Consider the following 18238-nt stretch of genomic DNA (forward strand, 5'->3'; position numbering starts at 1 on the left):
GATGTCAACATTTATTTTCCCATTATTCAAAATTTGGAGAATGGAGCAATCTTCCAGTTATATATAGTGATAGTTAATATAAAGAATTTAAAAAATATATGTAATACGGTATTATAGCACACAGACCCGGCGTAATGCTTTATAATAAATCCTTCGTGATTCAATAACTGTTTGTGAAACCTATGGGTTGACTTCCTTGGAACATCAATTCTTATGTTTTCTGCATGCGTTTTATGGACTGTTTCAGTGAAATGATGCGAATTAGAATTGGTCATTCTATTCTCTTCGTCTAATATATCGAATATTCCTACATTTTTGGAATCTAACAATTCTAAATAGTGGGAAATTTTATTTGTTTAAAAGTTTGTCTTATACAGTTTAATTCTTACCGATAACATCCGTATCATCATTTATCTTTACTTCTTTGACCTTCAATCCCTCACGCTTGTATAATTCTTGTTCCTACAAATTAATGTTTTTAAAAAAATATATATTATGACATTTGTTTTTAATATAAGTATATGTAATATATCGTCGATTTCCCTGCAAGACCTCCTAGACATTTATTTTTAAATTTTTAAAAACAAAAATTTCAGGGGGATTCCATAATAATATATATTCAAAAAATATATATTAAAATAAGATAATTTTTAAAATTTAAAAACGAGTTGCCTGTTTGTGGATTATAAATATTATGTAGGTTCCTGATTTTTTATAAATATTTTTTAGTCCGGCTAGGGTTAAATATGTCGGAGGGTTTTTTTTTAGCAAACTTTCATTGCCTAGGGTTTGGGAGAAATTTTTAAAACTTAAATAATTATAGTACGCGTTTAATTTTAAGAGACCTGATATTTCCGGAATTATATTCTAGCATGTTTGGAATAGAAATGACCTGGGCATTTCTGCAGGCGTGACAAAACTGTGAAATCCAATATTTTTTATTACTAATAAAAATTAGATGCCTGAAATTTGTTAATAGTTACACGTAGACAAAATTGGCAATTAAAGAGGTTATAGGGTAGAAGTTAAATCCACAAAAAGAGTTTTTAAAACATTTTGAAGACAATATAATTGATTTAAGGGTCTTAACTTATCACTGCGAATCTCAGACAATTCATAAATTTTTAGCATATATTCTTTAATTTATATGAAAAATTTCTGTATAAAAAATTAATATTAACTAGACATAATCCAAAAGTTAATTCACAGGTTAGGTAATCTCAACTAGTGAAGGTCACGATCTGGTATTTGATCTGAACCAGACCGATGCACTCGGACCGGGCTACGGTCCTCAAATAAAAGCCCGATCTAAACAGTCGCCCTAAATAAATATAAAATATTTAAGAAATATTTTAGTTTCTACCTAATTTAATTCATGACATTTTATTAAATATAAAAATATTTTGTTAACGATGTCAAATCAAATTTGAATAATATAATAAATAATACAAATATTTAATTTAAAAGTAAAATGCAAATTTGAATTCGTTTTCATAGTTTATTGCATAATATAATGAACCAAAAGAGAAAACGAATCTCAAAAACTAAAATAACTCCTCTGGAAAAATAATATAAAATAAAATATATACAAAAATTTAATGAATTGGAAGAGCATATCTAGTGTTAATAAGTTTGAAAATAATTAAAAGATCAGTCCGGACTGCTGCCTTGAAAAAGGTTGATCCGCCATTCGGTTCGGTCGTATCTCGGTCTAAGACCGTTAGGATCGGACCGTTGATCTTCACTACTCTTACGCTGAAATAGGATTATGGATAAATAAAGCCTTTTAAAATTAAAATAAACGCACGTTATAAATTATTTAAGGTATAAAAATTTTTCAAAAACCAAGATTCCCTAATCCCATATGACTTTATCATTTCTTTTATTTCTTGCTATAATTATGATGAAGATAATTAATTCTAAAATATGTTTTCATAGATTGAGTTCTATTTTTTTTTAACTAAAATTGTTCATACTTGAATTAACACAATGCTATTAAAATAATTTTGAATCCTTTCGTTACAATAGTTGATGCAAAATTGTTCGAAACTGTTGTTTTCGAAAAACTCTAATATATATTTTATTCTTTAGTTTATATATTTTAAAAATCAATTTACCAAAGCCGGCAATATCTAAGACTCCTACAAATTTTTTGGAATCTTTGAAAGGAATGCTTTCATTGATGATTTTGTTGATGTGATCAAACAATTTGGAATAAATAGCTTTGGACAAAGAGTCGCGATAGATTTTAGCTTCCGACATTTTTAATGGAATTCTGTTTTTTTAAAAGACAAGACACTAAAAGATAAATTTTTATAAATTTATTTCAAAATAATTTTATATTGTTTTTAATTGTAAAAAATGGAAATTCGATATATATTATTTTTTCCTTGTATAATTTATTAGAATAGATATTCCATAGTTTAAAAAAAATTAATCCACTTTAGACACTTCTAGGTACCAAGGAGAGGGAATGACGCAAGAGCGTTATTAAAATAAAATAAAGTGTGGAAGATATGAGAGAAATTGGGGGGGGGGGGGGGGTAAAATATGGGTAGGAATTGGGTGTGAAAATATTTAGGGGGTACTATCGTCATTGGCTTAGGAGAATGTAAGAGTGTCTGCTCTTGGGAAAAGATAATTAATTTCAGCATATAGAATTTAATGTCCTACTATCCCTTACAGGCTTACTTATTTCTAAAATTTCTTATTAACGAAAAGAATAAAATCAATAATATCATAGAAAATTATAAATCAGAATGTCGAATTGAACCGAACCTCGAAAACAGTGAACCTTAATTTATTTTTATTTTTATCATCTTATCTCTTTATTCTTAGGTATATTTCTCTAGGCATTTTTTTTTAAATATATTATATTAAACTAATTTGTATTACATTTTGTAATTTGTTCTTTTTAACTATTATGGATTTGGTTATGTAAATGTTATCTACTTATAATATATTAGTGATAATTTATTGTTATAAAAATGAAAAGTATAGCAATAATTTTTAAAAAAAGACGCATATAAGGTGATTTCAATTTATCTCAAAATGCGCGATTGAATAAAGAAATTAATATTGCATTTTCCAATTTTCTAATTTCTTCCATAAAATCAAGAAAAATAAAGTTAAAAAATAAGATGCATTCTGTGCTTTTCTATGATTCTCGATATCAAATATTATCTATCGTCAGATGACAAAATAACAGAACTATGAATCATTTTATACAAACTTGACATGTAACTAAAATACGTTGTGATGATATGATATTCACTTATTTCAAGTCAAAATAATTATCCAGACCACGAAGATGATTTTCAATGTTTATTACAAATGAAAGAAAATAACAATGTTGCACAATACAAAATATCATTTAACGGTATCGAACGGAATAAAAACATCGCTATATTTGCATGTTGGGAAGGAATAAAAATTAGAACACCCGATGCCAATCTATTAGCAATAATAGCCATGTCTGTCCCAGCTATATAGGATTAGGTTGAAAGAAAATAAGATTGAAACATATTCTATCATCACAGAGAACAAGATTTGACAAAAGATATATTAGATGATAATTTTATATACAATAAATATTGAAAATAAAATTTTCTGTTAGCTTTAAAGTGTCTTTATTTTTCTTGAGATTAAAATTATTTATGAACATATATATGGGTTATAAAGCTATATATGGGTATCCCGAATAAAAAATAATTACTACTGAACCTCTATGAACTATTATTTAAAGGTCTTTGAACCTGAACCAAACAAACCTTTATAGAATCTAATTTTCTTAACCTAAAACGAATCTAAAACTTTATAAAAAAATTTCTTGAACCTGGCCGAACCGAACCTATATATCAAAAGGCTCGGCACTCTAGCTCCATTATTAAATAACATTTCTTTAAATTGGTATTAAAATTTGTAAGAATATAGTCATTAATATTGATTGTTTATTTGATTTTTAGAGGAGCTATATCAGAGGCCTAAGTGAGGCGAATTCAAAAATATTTACCTAGGCCAGGCCCATGAAAAAAATTAATTAAGCCCAATTCAGCCCACAGTCTAAAAAGAAAATAATTTTAGCTCAGGTTTAACCAATAGTTATTTTAGACATCTAAACCTGGCCCGCAGTCTACAAAATAATATCATGTATCGTTTTTTGCTTTATAATTTAATATTTTGATTTTCTCCATTCAATTTAGGCCCGGTACACGCGTGCAAAAAGCTTAAATCAAAGGCCAGTCCTTTTTAATTTTATTTCCAGCTTTGGACTGATAAATCGTGGGCCAGCCCGGGGCAAGCAGGCCTCTAAGCTATATTATCTGAAATTTAGTTTTCATGACCTAGCAATTAATATATATGATATTATTTATAATAACTGTATGATAGTTCCTCTCGAGACTTTACTCGTTATCATTCTGCGTACCAATCTGTTTTGTAAATCTTTCTCGTCCAAGCCCAAAAATTCGGAGGCATATTTTAAATAGTTTTTGCTATTGTTCGCTACCTGACACCCATCTGAAAGGTGGTATATAAAAGTATTTAAAGAAGTTTTTGCATCCTTTGCCATTAAAAACAAATTAAAATGATAAAACTTTAAACTTTAGTAGTAATAGAAGTTGACAATGTGGTGGGCGTGGAAACCTTACTACACAGTTTTGGTAAATTTCATCTTATGCCTAATAAAAAAATTTCCTAAACTCCCCTCACCCCGTCTTCCCTAAGAATGACTACTATATATCATTATAACCATATAAATGGGGGAGGGGGGGGGGGCAAAATTACCATTTTTATCATTGAGGATTTCTTGAAATTCTATATTTCCCAAATGAATTATCGCTGCGATGATAGAATAAATTTGTTTTCTTGAAGCTTCAGATAATCCAATTTTTCCCAAACATGAATCAGTCCTTTCAAAATCTTTGTAATCGTCTATCAGTACATCGCCATTGGAATAGCAATTCGAACCGTGTTTCGATAATATCTTTTAAAAAAAAATTAAAATACATTATTTTTACGAATAAATTGGTGGCATAAAAGAAGGAAATAAATCCATAAGATTTTTTTTTAAATTTTGAATGTAATTATAAACCAGAAAACCATGCGATTAACTTTATACTTATAGTCATCACTTAACCACACAAAAATATTTTGATTTAAAAAATGCAAGGCTATTACATATAAATAGCCAAAATAAATTAGATCTAATTTATGCACAATTTAAAGAAAAAATTTACCATTTCTTTTAGTTAAAATCATTTACACATACTTGCATGGTTTGAGGATTGTTTTTCTCGAGCTGGGATTGGGATTCTGGGGATAAAAAGTAATTTACTCTCCCGCTCGTTAAAACCTTTAAAAAATATATATATGCACTACAGTAGGGTTGAGATTTTTAAAACTTAAAAAAAAAATTAATTTAACTTTTTTTAAAATAAGTTAAATCTTAAAGATTTAAACAGAAGATCTAGCATAGTTCTACTAAACAATCTTATATTTTTTTCATATATTTTTGTTCTTCTGATCGAAACTAATCATATTATTTATTGGAAAAGAATTATTAAATTATGGCAAAACACCTTATGTTCACAAATAGTATGGCCTAACTGCAATTCCTTCCTTAATTGTTCATCGGCTCCTATGCAGAGTTGATAAAATATGTGATAATTCCGATCTTCTTGTGTCTGATAGCACAAGCGTGAAGTCTCTAGCAGATAGTGAGATATCAATCCACCTGAAACGTAATCCTTTATATTATATATAATGTATACGTGTGTTATAATTTTATAATATATTAAAGAATTTTAGTAAAATGAAAGTAATTAATTTAAAACGAGACCATTAAAAAATTAACTTAAATAGAAAATAAAATACTATATTAATTTTTTTTTAAAAAATGTTTTATAATTCGGAAGTATACATATTGCAAATTGTAATTGTGAAAAGTATATCATGGCAAAAACACTTTATTATTTACACAACAAAAATATTATGACCCCTTTAAGAGGTGAAAAGTTTTTCGCAAGTGTATTAATCGGATAATTTATAATTGATGTAAAAGTGTTCTGATCGACAAGTACTTTTTTTATAAGGAAGTGGATAAATATGATAAGTTTGCATTTGGGGAAAGATTGTATATTTATTATTATATAAAAATTATTAGTTTAAACTTACTTTATCGTCAAAATAAATTTCGACGAATTTTCCGAATCTGCTGCTATTATTATTTCTGACTGTTTTCGCATTGCCGAAAGATTCTAAAATGGGATTTGAATCCATGATTCTCTGTTCCAGAGGGCCTACCATTTTTCCATACGAATGAATAAGGTATTTTATAACGTGTTTTGTGCATTCTGTCTTACCTTTAATTGTGACAAAAAATAGTGAGGGGGAGGGGGAAATTACTACATTTTATAAAATATAAGTTATAAACTATGTTAAACAACATTAGATCATCATATCGCTGCCTTAGTATTGGAGTGATCTATCGTATATTTTCAAGAATTTTGAATATAAAATTTTTATTTAATCTACTTAATTTAAAAACTTAACTCGCGATATTACATTTTATAATAATATCAATTATGAAATTTTCCTATTTAAATCGATATAAAATGTTAGAAATTGTAAAAATTACATTAGAGATCATGAAAATAATTTAAAATGGTATTAATAATTTCTAATTAGTATTATAAGCAAATTTATATTATATATATAAAAGGCGTATTATGATATAAGTTTTAAATTATTATTATAATTATTGTTAGCAATCAACGTAAAAACAGAATTACTGTTCAAACTTTGACTGCGATGATCTTATTTTTTAGATTAATGCGCAGATAGGGCACTCCTTAACTCAAGCCATAATATTTTTCAAATAAATAAACCTGCTCCAGATTCACCGCTTATGATAATAGATTGATTTTTTTTAAACGTTTTCATATCGCGATACGCCTTTTCAGCTTTATATTTAGAATATAATAAATAAATATAATAAAATATATTATAAAAAAATCTTTAATCATTGGTAAATCCTTCAATTCCAATTTTTTTATTGTTACCTTTGACAAAAATTTAGACATTAAATAAAAATGATAAAATTCTTCTGTATTTCATTTCTCATTTCAAGAATATCGATGGAAATCAAGCTTTTTAAGGATCCACTCTTCATCAAAGATTTTTTCTAAGAAACATTTAGCCAAAAAGAAAAACAGTTTTACATAGGGGTTACATTCAGGTTATCAAAATCAAAACGGTTCCGATTAGGTTTTAAATTTTAAAGGTCTTTTTGCTAAATTGGAGTGAATAAAATAAAACAAATTCTAGGTGGGGAATACCGGGTCACATCGAACTAATGAATATGTTTATAGTGAAAATGTAAAAATTTTAACGTCTATTAATTTTGTCTGGGGTAAGAGCAATAAGATTCAGTATAATATATAGTTTGTTAAATGAAAACTAAAACCCTCTTCTATCACATGTGTGAGTTTTATATCATAATATCATCTATTAGTATTTTTTTATATCACCCTTTATTACGGCTGACGACTAGGGCAGGTATTTTTAAAAGGTTGGGATAAATATTGTCTATCGTAAATATAAAATCTATAGGAAGAACAAAACTTTAATTATTTATCTTTATATTTTAAGTAATACTTTAAAAGATTATTTCCTCCCCATTTTTTAATAACTATCTAATATATTATTTTTAAAAAAGCGATTAAAAAATTATAAATTATTTAAATTAGGATATTTATTTATAATACAATTACAGACCCAGTGTTAAAATAAATTGTTATTTTATATACGATAAATATATCGATAAAAATAAATATATATATATATACCTATAGCAAATATGTGCGGGGGATTTTTGCCCAGTGATTTCCCTATGTATGACCTGATTTTTTCTTCCGAATACAGTTCCGCAATTTGGAAGTAAGGGTTAATGACAATCAATATATTTGATACGAAAGTCTATAAATTATTTAATTATAATTTAAATAAGTAACTAGTTTAAAGGAGTAATTACATATATTCGGTCTATGAAATATCTCAGTCTAAGATTATGTAGCAAGGTCCCAGGATTCAAATACATCAAAGAACCTAAAGTTGATTTTTATATATGTATATATAAAATTTATTTAAAAAAATTTTACATTGGAAATAATTGAGTTTTCTAAGTGTAAAGCTATAAAAGGCAATATATTTATTACGATATAAATTGCAGGTCATACCTCTTATTTAATAAAATGTCACATTTCCTTTTGCTTAATTTTACAGGTATTTTTTAAAATAATATAAAATAAATACAATTATAAAATTAAATATTTGATTTCCCAAATGAAATGTGTGACTTTTATAAAATTTAAAACGGCAAATTATTTATATATTAATATTTAAATCGAATAACAATAAAAGGGGTTGCCTTTTGTTTTATAATAATAATAAAGAAGTAATTTATGGATTAAAGTGTCAATCCCAAATACAATAATTTACATCTAACGACATTTAATAATAAATATTCATAATTTAATACAATTATCGTCATAGTCTTTAAGGATATCTGGATCTGCTAAACACACATCTATAAATGGTCGCGTTATAACCTATACAATGGTCATTTCCAAAAAAAAAATTAAAAATTGATTATTGAATACGTATAAATATTATTTAAAATTAAAATAATTCCCAATTATTCCGAAAAACTAAGAAATAATGCGATTTTGCGCCCGCCTTATTAATTTAAGCAAGAATTCCGATCCCAAATCTTGCTAAATTTCAAAAAAAAAATTTATACCACATTATATTTTAAAAATCCAATTGCATTATTTATATGAAGAAAATTTTCTCTGACATTATAAAAAACACATTTATTAAAAGTTTTTTAGCAAATTTTTTGATCCTTTTATTAATTCTGTAAAAATTAGAATAAATTTATAATTGTATCTAGTATAAGTTTCTATTTATTACATCAGTATCACTATCTAACAGCTGGTGAGCGATCGGTATCGACTTTAACGAGAGTGTCTCTTTGCCAATATCAACTATTTTAGCCAAAACAAATCCATGGGAGTTATTATGAGCCCATACTAATTGTTTATCAATCATTTTTTTTCTAAACCTTTTGTATAAAATATTTTTAAAAAAATTCAAATCATCTTTTAAGAATTAAACAACAAAAAGATATAACAAACAGGACATGGGCAGTGTCAACGCTAGGATTATTTCTAAACTGCAACCTTTTTACCCGCCAATATTGCTTACTCTAAACTGCCTAAACAGAAAAGGGCTATTAAACAGAGACATGTAGGCCCGACCCGGGGCTGTATTTTAATTATTTTAATATGTCTGGGTCGAGCCGTATATTTTAAAACTGAATATTTTACGCCATTATTAGCTATAAAAATTAAAAATAAATGTAATATATTATTAAAAAATCCCGGCCGGGCAGTGCAAATATTACTTCTAAAGGTCTCTGATTAAGATTTAACAGGTCTTTGTTTAATTTGTACTTAAAAAATATATAAATAACTTAAATATAAATAAGTTTCAAATATAATCTGAGCGTTGAGACGATAAGGTTTGTTCTTTTTCTTTAGCATTAGCACATAGATGGGGTCAGAATTTTGTTAAAGAAGCGGGGCACTTTTAGGTAGGGGTTTACTTCAAAAATTTTATTGGAGGTTTTTAGGTACACTTATTGTAGGCTATAGGCGTAGCCAATTGGAAGAAAGAAATGAATAAAAATCTAATTTTTTCTTTTTATTAATTTATTAATAATTTCCAATATATTCAAAGTTGACGTTTATATAGTTCTTTCTAAGAATGGCTATAGCAAGCTTTTGAAAACTTTCATGAGGTTCTTCTATGAGTTTAATGAGTTGGAGCCTAGATTTTTGAAGAATGGTAGGACGAGTTTACAAGAGGTGGTAAGTGTGGTCGACATGATGGGTTTAAAAATATGTTCATTGAAAATGTTTGAATATTTCAAGATTTTATGTTTGTTATTTATGATACAATATGTTGAGGCCTTGGTTAAAAGGGATTAAGGGATTAATACAAGAGTTCCATACTTATTAAATTTATAATAAAAAAAATTAGAATAATTACCCAGGGCTATTTCAGACATTTTTGATTTAGACTGCAATAAAATTGTGATATCTCTTTTCGCTAAAATAACTATATGAGTGGGAACCCCCATCACTAAGCTATAATTTCATTATGCTAAATAATTTTACCCCAAGTATATTTTTTTCTTCGAACAAATTTAACGACAATCATCTTTTGTCTGGATTTGCCTCAAGCCTGGGGTATTCTCGGACACAACCGGGATATTTATGGAGTAATATTTATTGACTTTATTTTAATAGAAAATGATTTTAAAATAGACAAATTATATAAATAAACTTTATTAATTAATTTAATTATCTTTGGTCCCATCATTGACCAAATGTTTGATATGATCCTATTAGATATTTTGTCCTCATGCATTTTAAAATTTTGTTATAATCTTTATTAGTAATACATTTATCATATTTTCTTAATAAATTTTCACATTTTAAAAAAAATTATTGAAAAATTTGAATGATGTAAACATTTATAGTATCCGGCAATTACCCCGCTCGGCATATCCCTAGTGGTAGTATCTACATAAATGCGATAAGTATCAAATAAATCCTTGCTCAAAATCTTAGAAATATTTAATTTTATATTTGTTAAGGGTTCAATTATTCGCAGTATCAATTTTAATGTATGGAACATAACTAAATTAATTTTGGTTATAAAAAGAGGTTTTTTGCATTAAAATTTTTCAAAAGTGTCCTAAGCTGATTTTTTTTCAACAAGTTAACTTTTTTGTATACATCTACTTTGCATAAATTTTAAGTCCTAAAGTCAAGTAGTTTTTAAATATGAAAGCTGTCCGAATTTACCCCAAGTCCGAAATAGCTCCGGTCTCCCCTAGCTTATCCTTTTATTTATAGTTTATTTGATAAATGGCTCAAAGAAAGATAAAATATTTCATTCCCACTAAATTTTACTAAAGTACCTGAACAATTTTTTTTCTATAGAAAATTTGATTTAAAAAAAATAATCCTATGTTCGAACATTTCGAAAATTATATAAGTGAATCTGATAGTGTAATTGAAAAAAATTAATTGGTAAAATGAAAAAAATAATATTTTATCGGGAAAAAAACATCATAAATATAATATAAATTAAATGAAGGTCATTTTGATGCTATCGTTAAATATGAATTTTTATTATATTATACCTATGTAAAGAATATGAATTTTTAAAAAAAAGCAGAAATTTTTAAAAAAAATGAAATAAAACATCGCCTTGTTTGTAGTGATGAATAATACAACGAACGAATAATCAATATAAAAGGATATTTTATATATATATATCAGATTTCTTCGAGATTGCTTGAGTTAAAAATAAAAGACCAAGGTTTAATGAAAATGATAATGATTTTAAAAAAATAGTAACTATAACGCCGCTATTTATTTTGAAAAAATGGCTCTTAATCAGTAGAAAGCTACTTTTTTGGAGAAAAAAATTTGTAGCTATAGCGTGCTAGTTTTTTTTAAAAAAAAATAATAAAAAATATATGAGTAATGATGCAAGGCGTTAAACTTTTTGGATTTTTTATGTGTTTATTATAGCTTATTTTATCTTTTATATACAAGAAAATTTTATGTTTTCGAATAGCGCTTATGGCTTAGTCGGTTTAGTACGTGTATCACAATCAGGTAGTTCGGTTCGAATCCAGCAAGAGTCATGTTTTTTTCTAAAGCCAACTCGTTCAGTTCTTGAGAGTGATATATATTAGATCGGTCTCGACCAAGTGGTTCCGTTAATAATATTAAAAAAAATATAGGTCCTATTGTATTTTAGCAAATTTTGATCGTTGTTTAGCAAGTGGTCTAACATCATATAACACCCAATATACTAACTAAAAATTTACTGTAAAACTTAGGCTCCCTACATATCTCATTTTTAAGTGACTATAAAGATTCGATGCTATGTAGAACCGGCGTTGGTAAATATTCCAGTCCCATTACTTATTTATATTTGATTTAAATAAAAGGAATTCACATTTATGCCAAGGAGTAAGGTGGGCTAGTCTGGATAATCTGATATTGATCAAACTCTTTTTCCAAAAAATAATTCCAAATTTCACAATTTTTAAATACATTGACAGATATAATGGTTAGAGGGTTAGTGTTATATTCAAAAAATTGATTTATTATTATAGTATGTCTGATCTAAAATATTTTTCAGTATGAGGTAATTTACCGACCGACCAGTAGCATTATTCAATTAAATAACCATTCCTCGGAAAATTATTATATAAATTTAGATATTAAGACCACCCTTTTAAAATAAATTTTGCGTATGCTCTCTGGCTCCTACTTTATACTGATTTACAACAAATATCCTAATATAAACACAAACATCTCTGTAACAAATTTAACCTTATTCGTAGAGAATCCTAGTATTATATTAGAATTTAATTGAGTATTGGAATGGCCATGGTGCAGAATTGGAATAAATATAACTAATAATTTTGAATGCACTGGATATTTAATTCCCTTTTCTTAAATATATTATATAAAAATAAATCTGGTTTGTGTTGTAAAATAAATTACTTATATTTTTTTTTATTATATTTGTAATTATCTTTTAAAAGGTATGAATAAATAATATTATATTTGTGATATTTTTTTTTATTATTATACAAAACGAAAATCTTGAATAAACAAAAATTATAATTAACACGAAAATAAATATAAAAAAATAAGGAAATAAATAAATAATTATTAGGAATATAAAATAATTTGTAATGACATCACATCAATCGTAAATAATTAGAAAGGTAAAGCTAAGATATAAAATAAACAAATATATGCTACTACTTTTGGCCCTTCGATTTTGAAAATGTTTAGGACGTGTCCTAAAGGTCTGTATTGGGCTGGTTTTTCGCCCGCCCGCCCAAACTTTGGGTGGACATGGTCGAGTTTTCTAAAATATTTTTAACATTGGGCAGGAGGTGGGCGAGTTAAATTTTTTTTAATTAATGGGTGGTTGAATTTTTAATATTTTTTAGGCGAAATGAGTAGAACAGACTTCAATTTATTAAAAATAATAGTTAAACATATAATGTTGCATATTATATTATATGTTTTTAATTAAAAATGCATTAAAATAAATAAAGAGTCAAACCAACCATTAAAATAATTTTTAAACATTAGGAGGGCGGGTTAAATAAAATTTATAGATAAATATGCTGGAGGGTGGGTAAATTTTTTAAAAAAAATTAAAAGTGGGCGGGCGGACGGGTTAAATAAATTTTAAAACAACGAGTGGACCAGCTTTTTGGCTAAAAGCCAGCCCATTGCAGACCTCTAGTGTGTCCTGGTTTGACTTATTACTAAATAGAGGGCTATCTACTAAACAGTCTAAAAAGCAGAGACCTGCGAAGGTACCATCTGCACACCCGGCCTGGATTTCAAAAAATTTTTTCGGTCCGGTCCGCCCTGGGTTTATTTTTAGACCAAACCCTGATATATTTCCTATATTTATTTTTAATTTTTATAAATATACGGCCCGGCTCGGGTATCTAAAAAAAATTAGGCCCAGAAATCACCGGGCTGGGATTAGGGCCTGTTTTGCAGGTCTCTGTTAAAAAGTAAAAGAGAAAAAAAACGAGAGAAAAATGAAAATGATAATGCCACCAAAAACTTGAGTTCAAAAGCTGTTTAGCCTAAGCTAAACAGAAATAAGTCGAAACACGGCCTTAGGTCTTTTTTTAATAATGGATAATTCTAGTGTTCTATATTCATTAAGAAAGAATATAATATAAAAAATTTTAACTTATATGATTATAATTTTAATTTAAAAATAAAATCTTAATTTTTATTGTTGTTCCCACCAAGATTTATAAAATATTTGATATTATATTTTGAAAAAAAAGTTACATAAAATAACAAGGGGTAAAAAGGTTATTATAATCTTATTTTTAGTAATTAATTTTAAAATACACATCAGTATAAAATACAGTGAGTACGACGATACAATATGATACATATAATATGTAATGTTGATAAATTGAACAAAATCAACATTTTTTAAATAAGATATCGAACAAATAAATTTAATAATAGTGTTCTAGATTTTATAAAATAATTAAGGAAGAAACATAAGTTAAGACACTTATAAAAGATTATAATCATTGAGTATTTAACTAACCAGAACAGGAGATCCATTTGCAAATTACTTTAAGAATTTTGCTACTTATTAAATGAATTATGTTCTCAAACTTATTTAATATTAAAGAAATCTGAAATATTTTTGTGTCAAAAAGTATTTTAGTTTGTTTAATATTATAATTTTTTTTTACTTATAATTATTATGACCTTTTATATTTTAATTATATGTTAACAAATCATAATTTATATTTTCTAAACCCTTTTGATCTACTTAGTCTAAGAATTAATTACCTATATTTATTTTTGATAACCACGAAAACATTCTCAATTGGTTTCAATTGTGATGAATATAGGGAAGATACTCTTTCTTCCCTTTATATACACCGATAAGATGACTTTTATATGTTGATACATTATCCATAACTATGATTAGCATCAAATGGTAAAATGCGAATAATCTGCATCATTGAATCACGATCCTCTAGTGTTGTAAACGAACACGTTCATTTTGAACGCTTTCGTTAACGAAGTTCGATAAAAAATGGTGAACAGCGTTCCTTTTATTTTTGACGAACTTTGAACGTGAACGTGTTTCTTTTTTATGACGAACGCGTTCGAATTTAACGCGCATTCAATGTTAAAAACACCTTTTATTTTTATTTATTTGAAAAATTTAATATTAATCCGAATTTTTTAAGAAAAGTCTTATATTTTATAATCAACTGTTTTTCCTTTTCACAATTCAATTTTTTTAACACACCATAGGCCTATTCAAAAATAATTCGAATATTCAATAATTACGAATACGAATAATAAATTATTTGTTTTATCTGAATACGAATAATCATTTATTCGATTCGAATAAAACGAATTATTCGAATAAAACAAATTATTCGTAATATTTAATAAATTGTTTAATAAATCTAACATTTGTCATAGGAAGAATGGGAGGATCTTATAAAAATTAAAGCTATACTATTGCCTTTATATGAAACTACAAATATGGTATGTGGGGAGAATTATCCTACTTATAATTTGGTTATACCTTATATTTTACTTGAACATCTAAAAAATGAAAAACCTGGTTTCCATAAATCCTTTAACAATAGTTTCAAAGTAGCAGTGATAAATTGTTGGGCTATTATAATTTAACTGCCGATGATGCAATAATAATCACAATATTAGATCCCAGGCTTAAAGTAGAATATTTTAAATCAATATCTGTTGATAATGATATTGATATATCCAAGTTAATGGACAAATTTAAAGAGATTTACAATAAGTATACAGGTATTTAATTTACCCCCATTTAAATATGATTTTATTTTATAAGCTCATAATTATAACTGTCAAACAAATAAGGATAAAATTCAACAAAACAGGCTATACATTGTTTTTAAACAAAATAATATTCAACTGTGTGAAATAGATTTTTATCTGAGTGAACCAAGAGCAAAGAGTGATACTGGCCCGTTAATGTGGTGGAAGGCAAATGCATATCGGATCCCCATACTCTCGAAAATGGCAAGGGATTATCTATCTATAAAAGGAATATCAACTGCTTGTGAAAGGCTTTTCTCAGTTGGAACTAATTTATTGTCAAAAAACCGCATGTCATATAAGGAAGAAAATATAAGAAAAACTCTTTGCCTTAAAAATTGGCTTAAATTATAAATTAAATTAATAATATATATTTTAATTTTGTTTATAACTTGATTATATATTATTTATTATCAGATTATTGATTACATATTATTAAAATTTTTTCTGTTTAAAATCAAATTTGTAATAAAAAAATTTGTCAATATATTTGAGTATGATTTATTTTATTAAAAAAATTAATTCGAATTATTCGAATAATTCGAATCGAATACAAATAGTAGATTTTATTATTCGTACGAATAAATAGTAAATTATTCGTACGAATAAATAGTAAATTATTCGATTCGTTACTATTCGATTCGAATTCGTTTTTGAATAGGCCTAACACACCATTACTATAGTTTATTAATTTGATACTATTGTTTATATTTTAATTTAATAGATTAGCATAAGCATTGATATTATTATTTCATCATCATTATCTGATTCTGAAAATTTAAAATCAGATGAATTAACATTACCATGGCCCAAATATGATCAAGATTTTGGAGTAACATCCTATATTGAAGGAACTAATTTAATACTTACCAAATGTAAAATATGCCCAAAAAGTATTATATCAGTTTCAAAATCTTCAAGTTCCAATTTAAAACGACATTTGATTGTGATATTAATTATTTTATTTTATATGTAACTAAGTAATCATTAAATTTGAAGAAAAAATGCATTTAGGTTATTTGACCCCGACAATAACGATAGTTATTATAAAATTAAAAAAATTAGTAATGGTCAACTATTGATAGACGCATTATTAAATGGGATTAATAAAAAGTATTAAACCTATCCTATCAAATTAATTATATATATTTTATTTTTTAAAGTGAACATAGATATGAAGAAAAATATGTTTTTTCTGCAATTATACATCCAATATTCAAGCTTCAATGGCCATGGATAAAACTTCCACAGAACGAACCTATAAAAAAAATAAACTTATAGCGTTATTGAAAAAATGCATTGAAAACCCTAGAAATGATAATGCAAGAACTGTTAATTTCAAGATATCCTTTTTTTGACTAGTAAGTAAAGGATAGATTGGAGGAGGATAACTTATCTCAATTTTTTGAAGCAAGGACAAAACAATAAATGTTTTTAATAAATTCCCCACGTTAAAAGAGTTGTTTATTAAGTATAATACCACAATCCCCTCATCTGCCCCTGTAGAGCGCGTTTAGTATAGCTAGTGCCGTATTAACTGCCAAGTCTTCCTGTCTATCAGATGAAAATTTTGAAAAACAATTATTTAAATTTAATAAGAAAATTTTTTAGAAATAGAAATATCTTTTCATTCGCTATATTATATTGTATTTTTAATTATATTATCAAAATAAAACTATATTATTTTTTAACATGGCTAATATATTGTGTAAAAAATATAGACATTTATTATTAAATTTAAATTTTAAAATCCTTTTTTTGAAAGTGAACGCGTTCGATTTTTTTAGAAATGTTTACAGCACTACAATCCTCCCATGATTTTATAATGAATAACGCCAAAGTTTATCATTTTTTCTTTTTGAGGTGGGAACATTTATTGTTATCCTCACATTGAGTGGTGTCCATTATAAATAAATGACTCATGCGATATTCATCTATAAAAGTGTAATCATGTTAACTAAATTAGATTTCCTTTCCATCATTATATAAATATCTTTAATCCATATCTATTCTAAATGTATTAATGTTAATGATTTGCATAATTGCAGCAGTGTATCCAGGATTTTATTTCGGATCCTGTCCAAAAACTTCAAGGCCGGCTCCATCTTTGGCTAATAATACTTGTTATGTGAATCGATCTCGCTTCAATTTGATATCGCGCCTTTTTTGCAAACACTAAATTCAAGCTTAAATATATATATGTAATACTGTAATCCATAATTTTTGTAGTTAGGCTAAGTCCTAAGCGGATATGCCTAAAGGAATGAGTAAATATAAAAATTTAATGTGAACTTATTTTATATACCAGATAAAATCTTAAAATTTATATTTTTTTGTAACATTTGTATTTTTTTACGAGAACGTATAATTTCCCAAAATAGGCACTGAGATATTTCTATGTAATTATTTAATAATATTTCTTAGATTTCGAATCAAATAGGTCGCATATTCCCATGTGAAAATATTATTTTTATTTCAATATTTAACTTCCAATATCAACAACTTTTATGAAATTGTAGAGGTACATTTTTTTAAAGTGTTCAAATAAAAGTTTCCGGTAAGCATAATTCTAGTTATTATTATTATCTTAAACTTCTTATAAACATTTTAGAAAGTATAAACAATCCTAACTTTTTTCATAAAAAATTAAATATTTCAGACATGTCGCTAACTCTTATTATTTAGGCCTAATTAGATCCTAA

At 26.4% G+C, this 18238-nt stretch overlaps 1 protein-coding gene across 2 annotated transcripts in view; it reads right to left on the reverse strand.

The window, feature by feature from the left end:
* LOC135925107 (unconventional myosin-VI-like) overlaps nucleotides 1-12610 on the reverse strand; it is a 32325-nt gene extending 19715 nt beyond the window's left edge. For both annotated transcript variants that reach the window (XM_065460294.1, XM_065460293.1), the window contains exons 1-15: nucleotides 12483-12610; nucleotides 8974-9124; nucleotides 8540-8609; nucleotides 8033-8106; nucleotides 7848-7977; nucleotides 6888-6962; nucleotides 6175-6362; nucleotides 5580-5747; nucleotides 5270-5353; nucleotides 4786-4984; nucleotides 4380-4518; nucleotides 2118-2275; nucleotides 1977-2068; nucleotides 390-462; nucleotides 108-331 (exon numbers count right to left, since the gene is read on the reverse strand). In XM_065460294.1, the coding sequence (XP_065316366.1) occupies nucleotides 108-331; nucleotides 390-462; nucleotides 1977-2068; nucleotides 2118-2275; nucleotides 4380-4518; nucleotides 4786-4984; nucleotides 5270-5353; nucleotides 5580-5747; nucleotides 6175-6362; nucleotides 6888-6962; nucleotides 7848-7977; nucleotides 8033-8106; nucleotides 8540-8609; nucleotides 8974-9111 (1812 nt within the window). In that variant the 5' untranslated portion in view covers nucleotides 9112-9124; nucleotides 12483-12610. The remainder of the gene's footprint in view (nucleotides 1-107; nucleotides 332-389; nucleotides 463-1976; nucleotides 2069-2117; nucleotides 2276-4379; nucleotides 4519-4785; nucleotides 4985-5269; nucleotides 5354-5579; nucleotides 5748-6174; nucleotides 6363-6887; nucleotides 6963-7847; nucleotides 7978-8032; nucleotides 8107-8539; nucleotides 8610-8973; nucleotides 9125-12482) is intronic.
* Between the last annotated feature and the right edge of the window lie 5628 nt (nucleotides 12611-18238).

This window comes from Gordionus sp. m RMFG-2023, chromosome 2 (genome assembly GCF_954871325.1).
Source record: "Gordionus sp. m RMFG-2023 chromosome 2, tfGorSpeb1-WG-v2, whole genome shotgun sequence".
Lineage (NCBI taxonomy): Eukaryota > Metazoa > Nematomorpha > Gordioida > Chordodea > Parachordodidae > Gordionus > Gordionus sp. m RMFG-2023.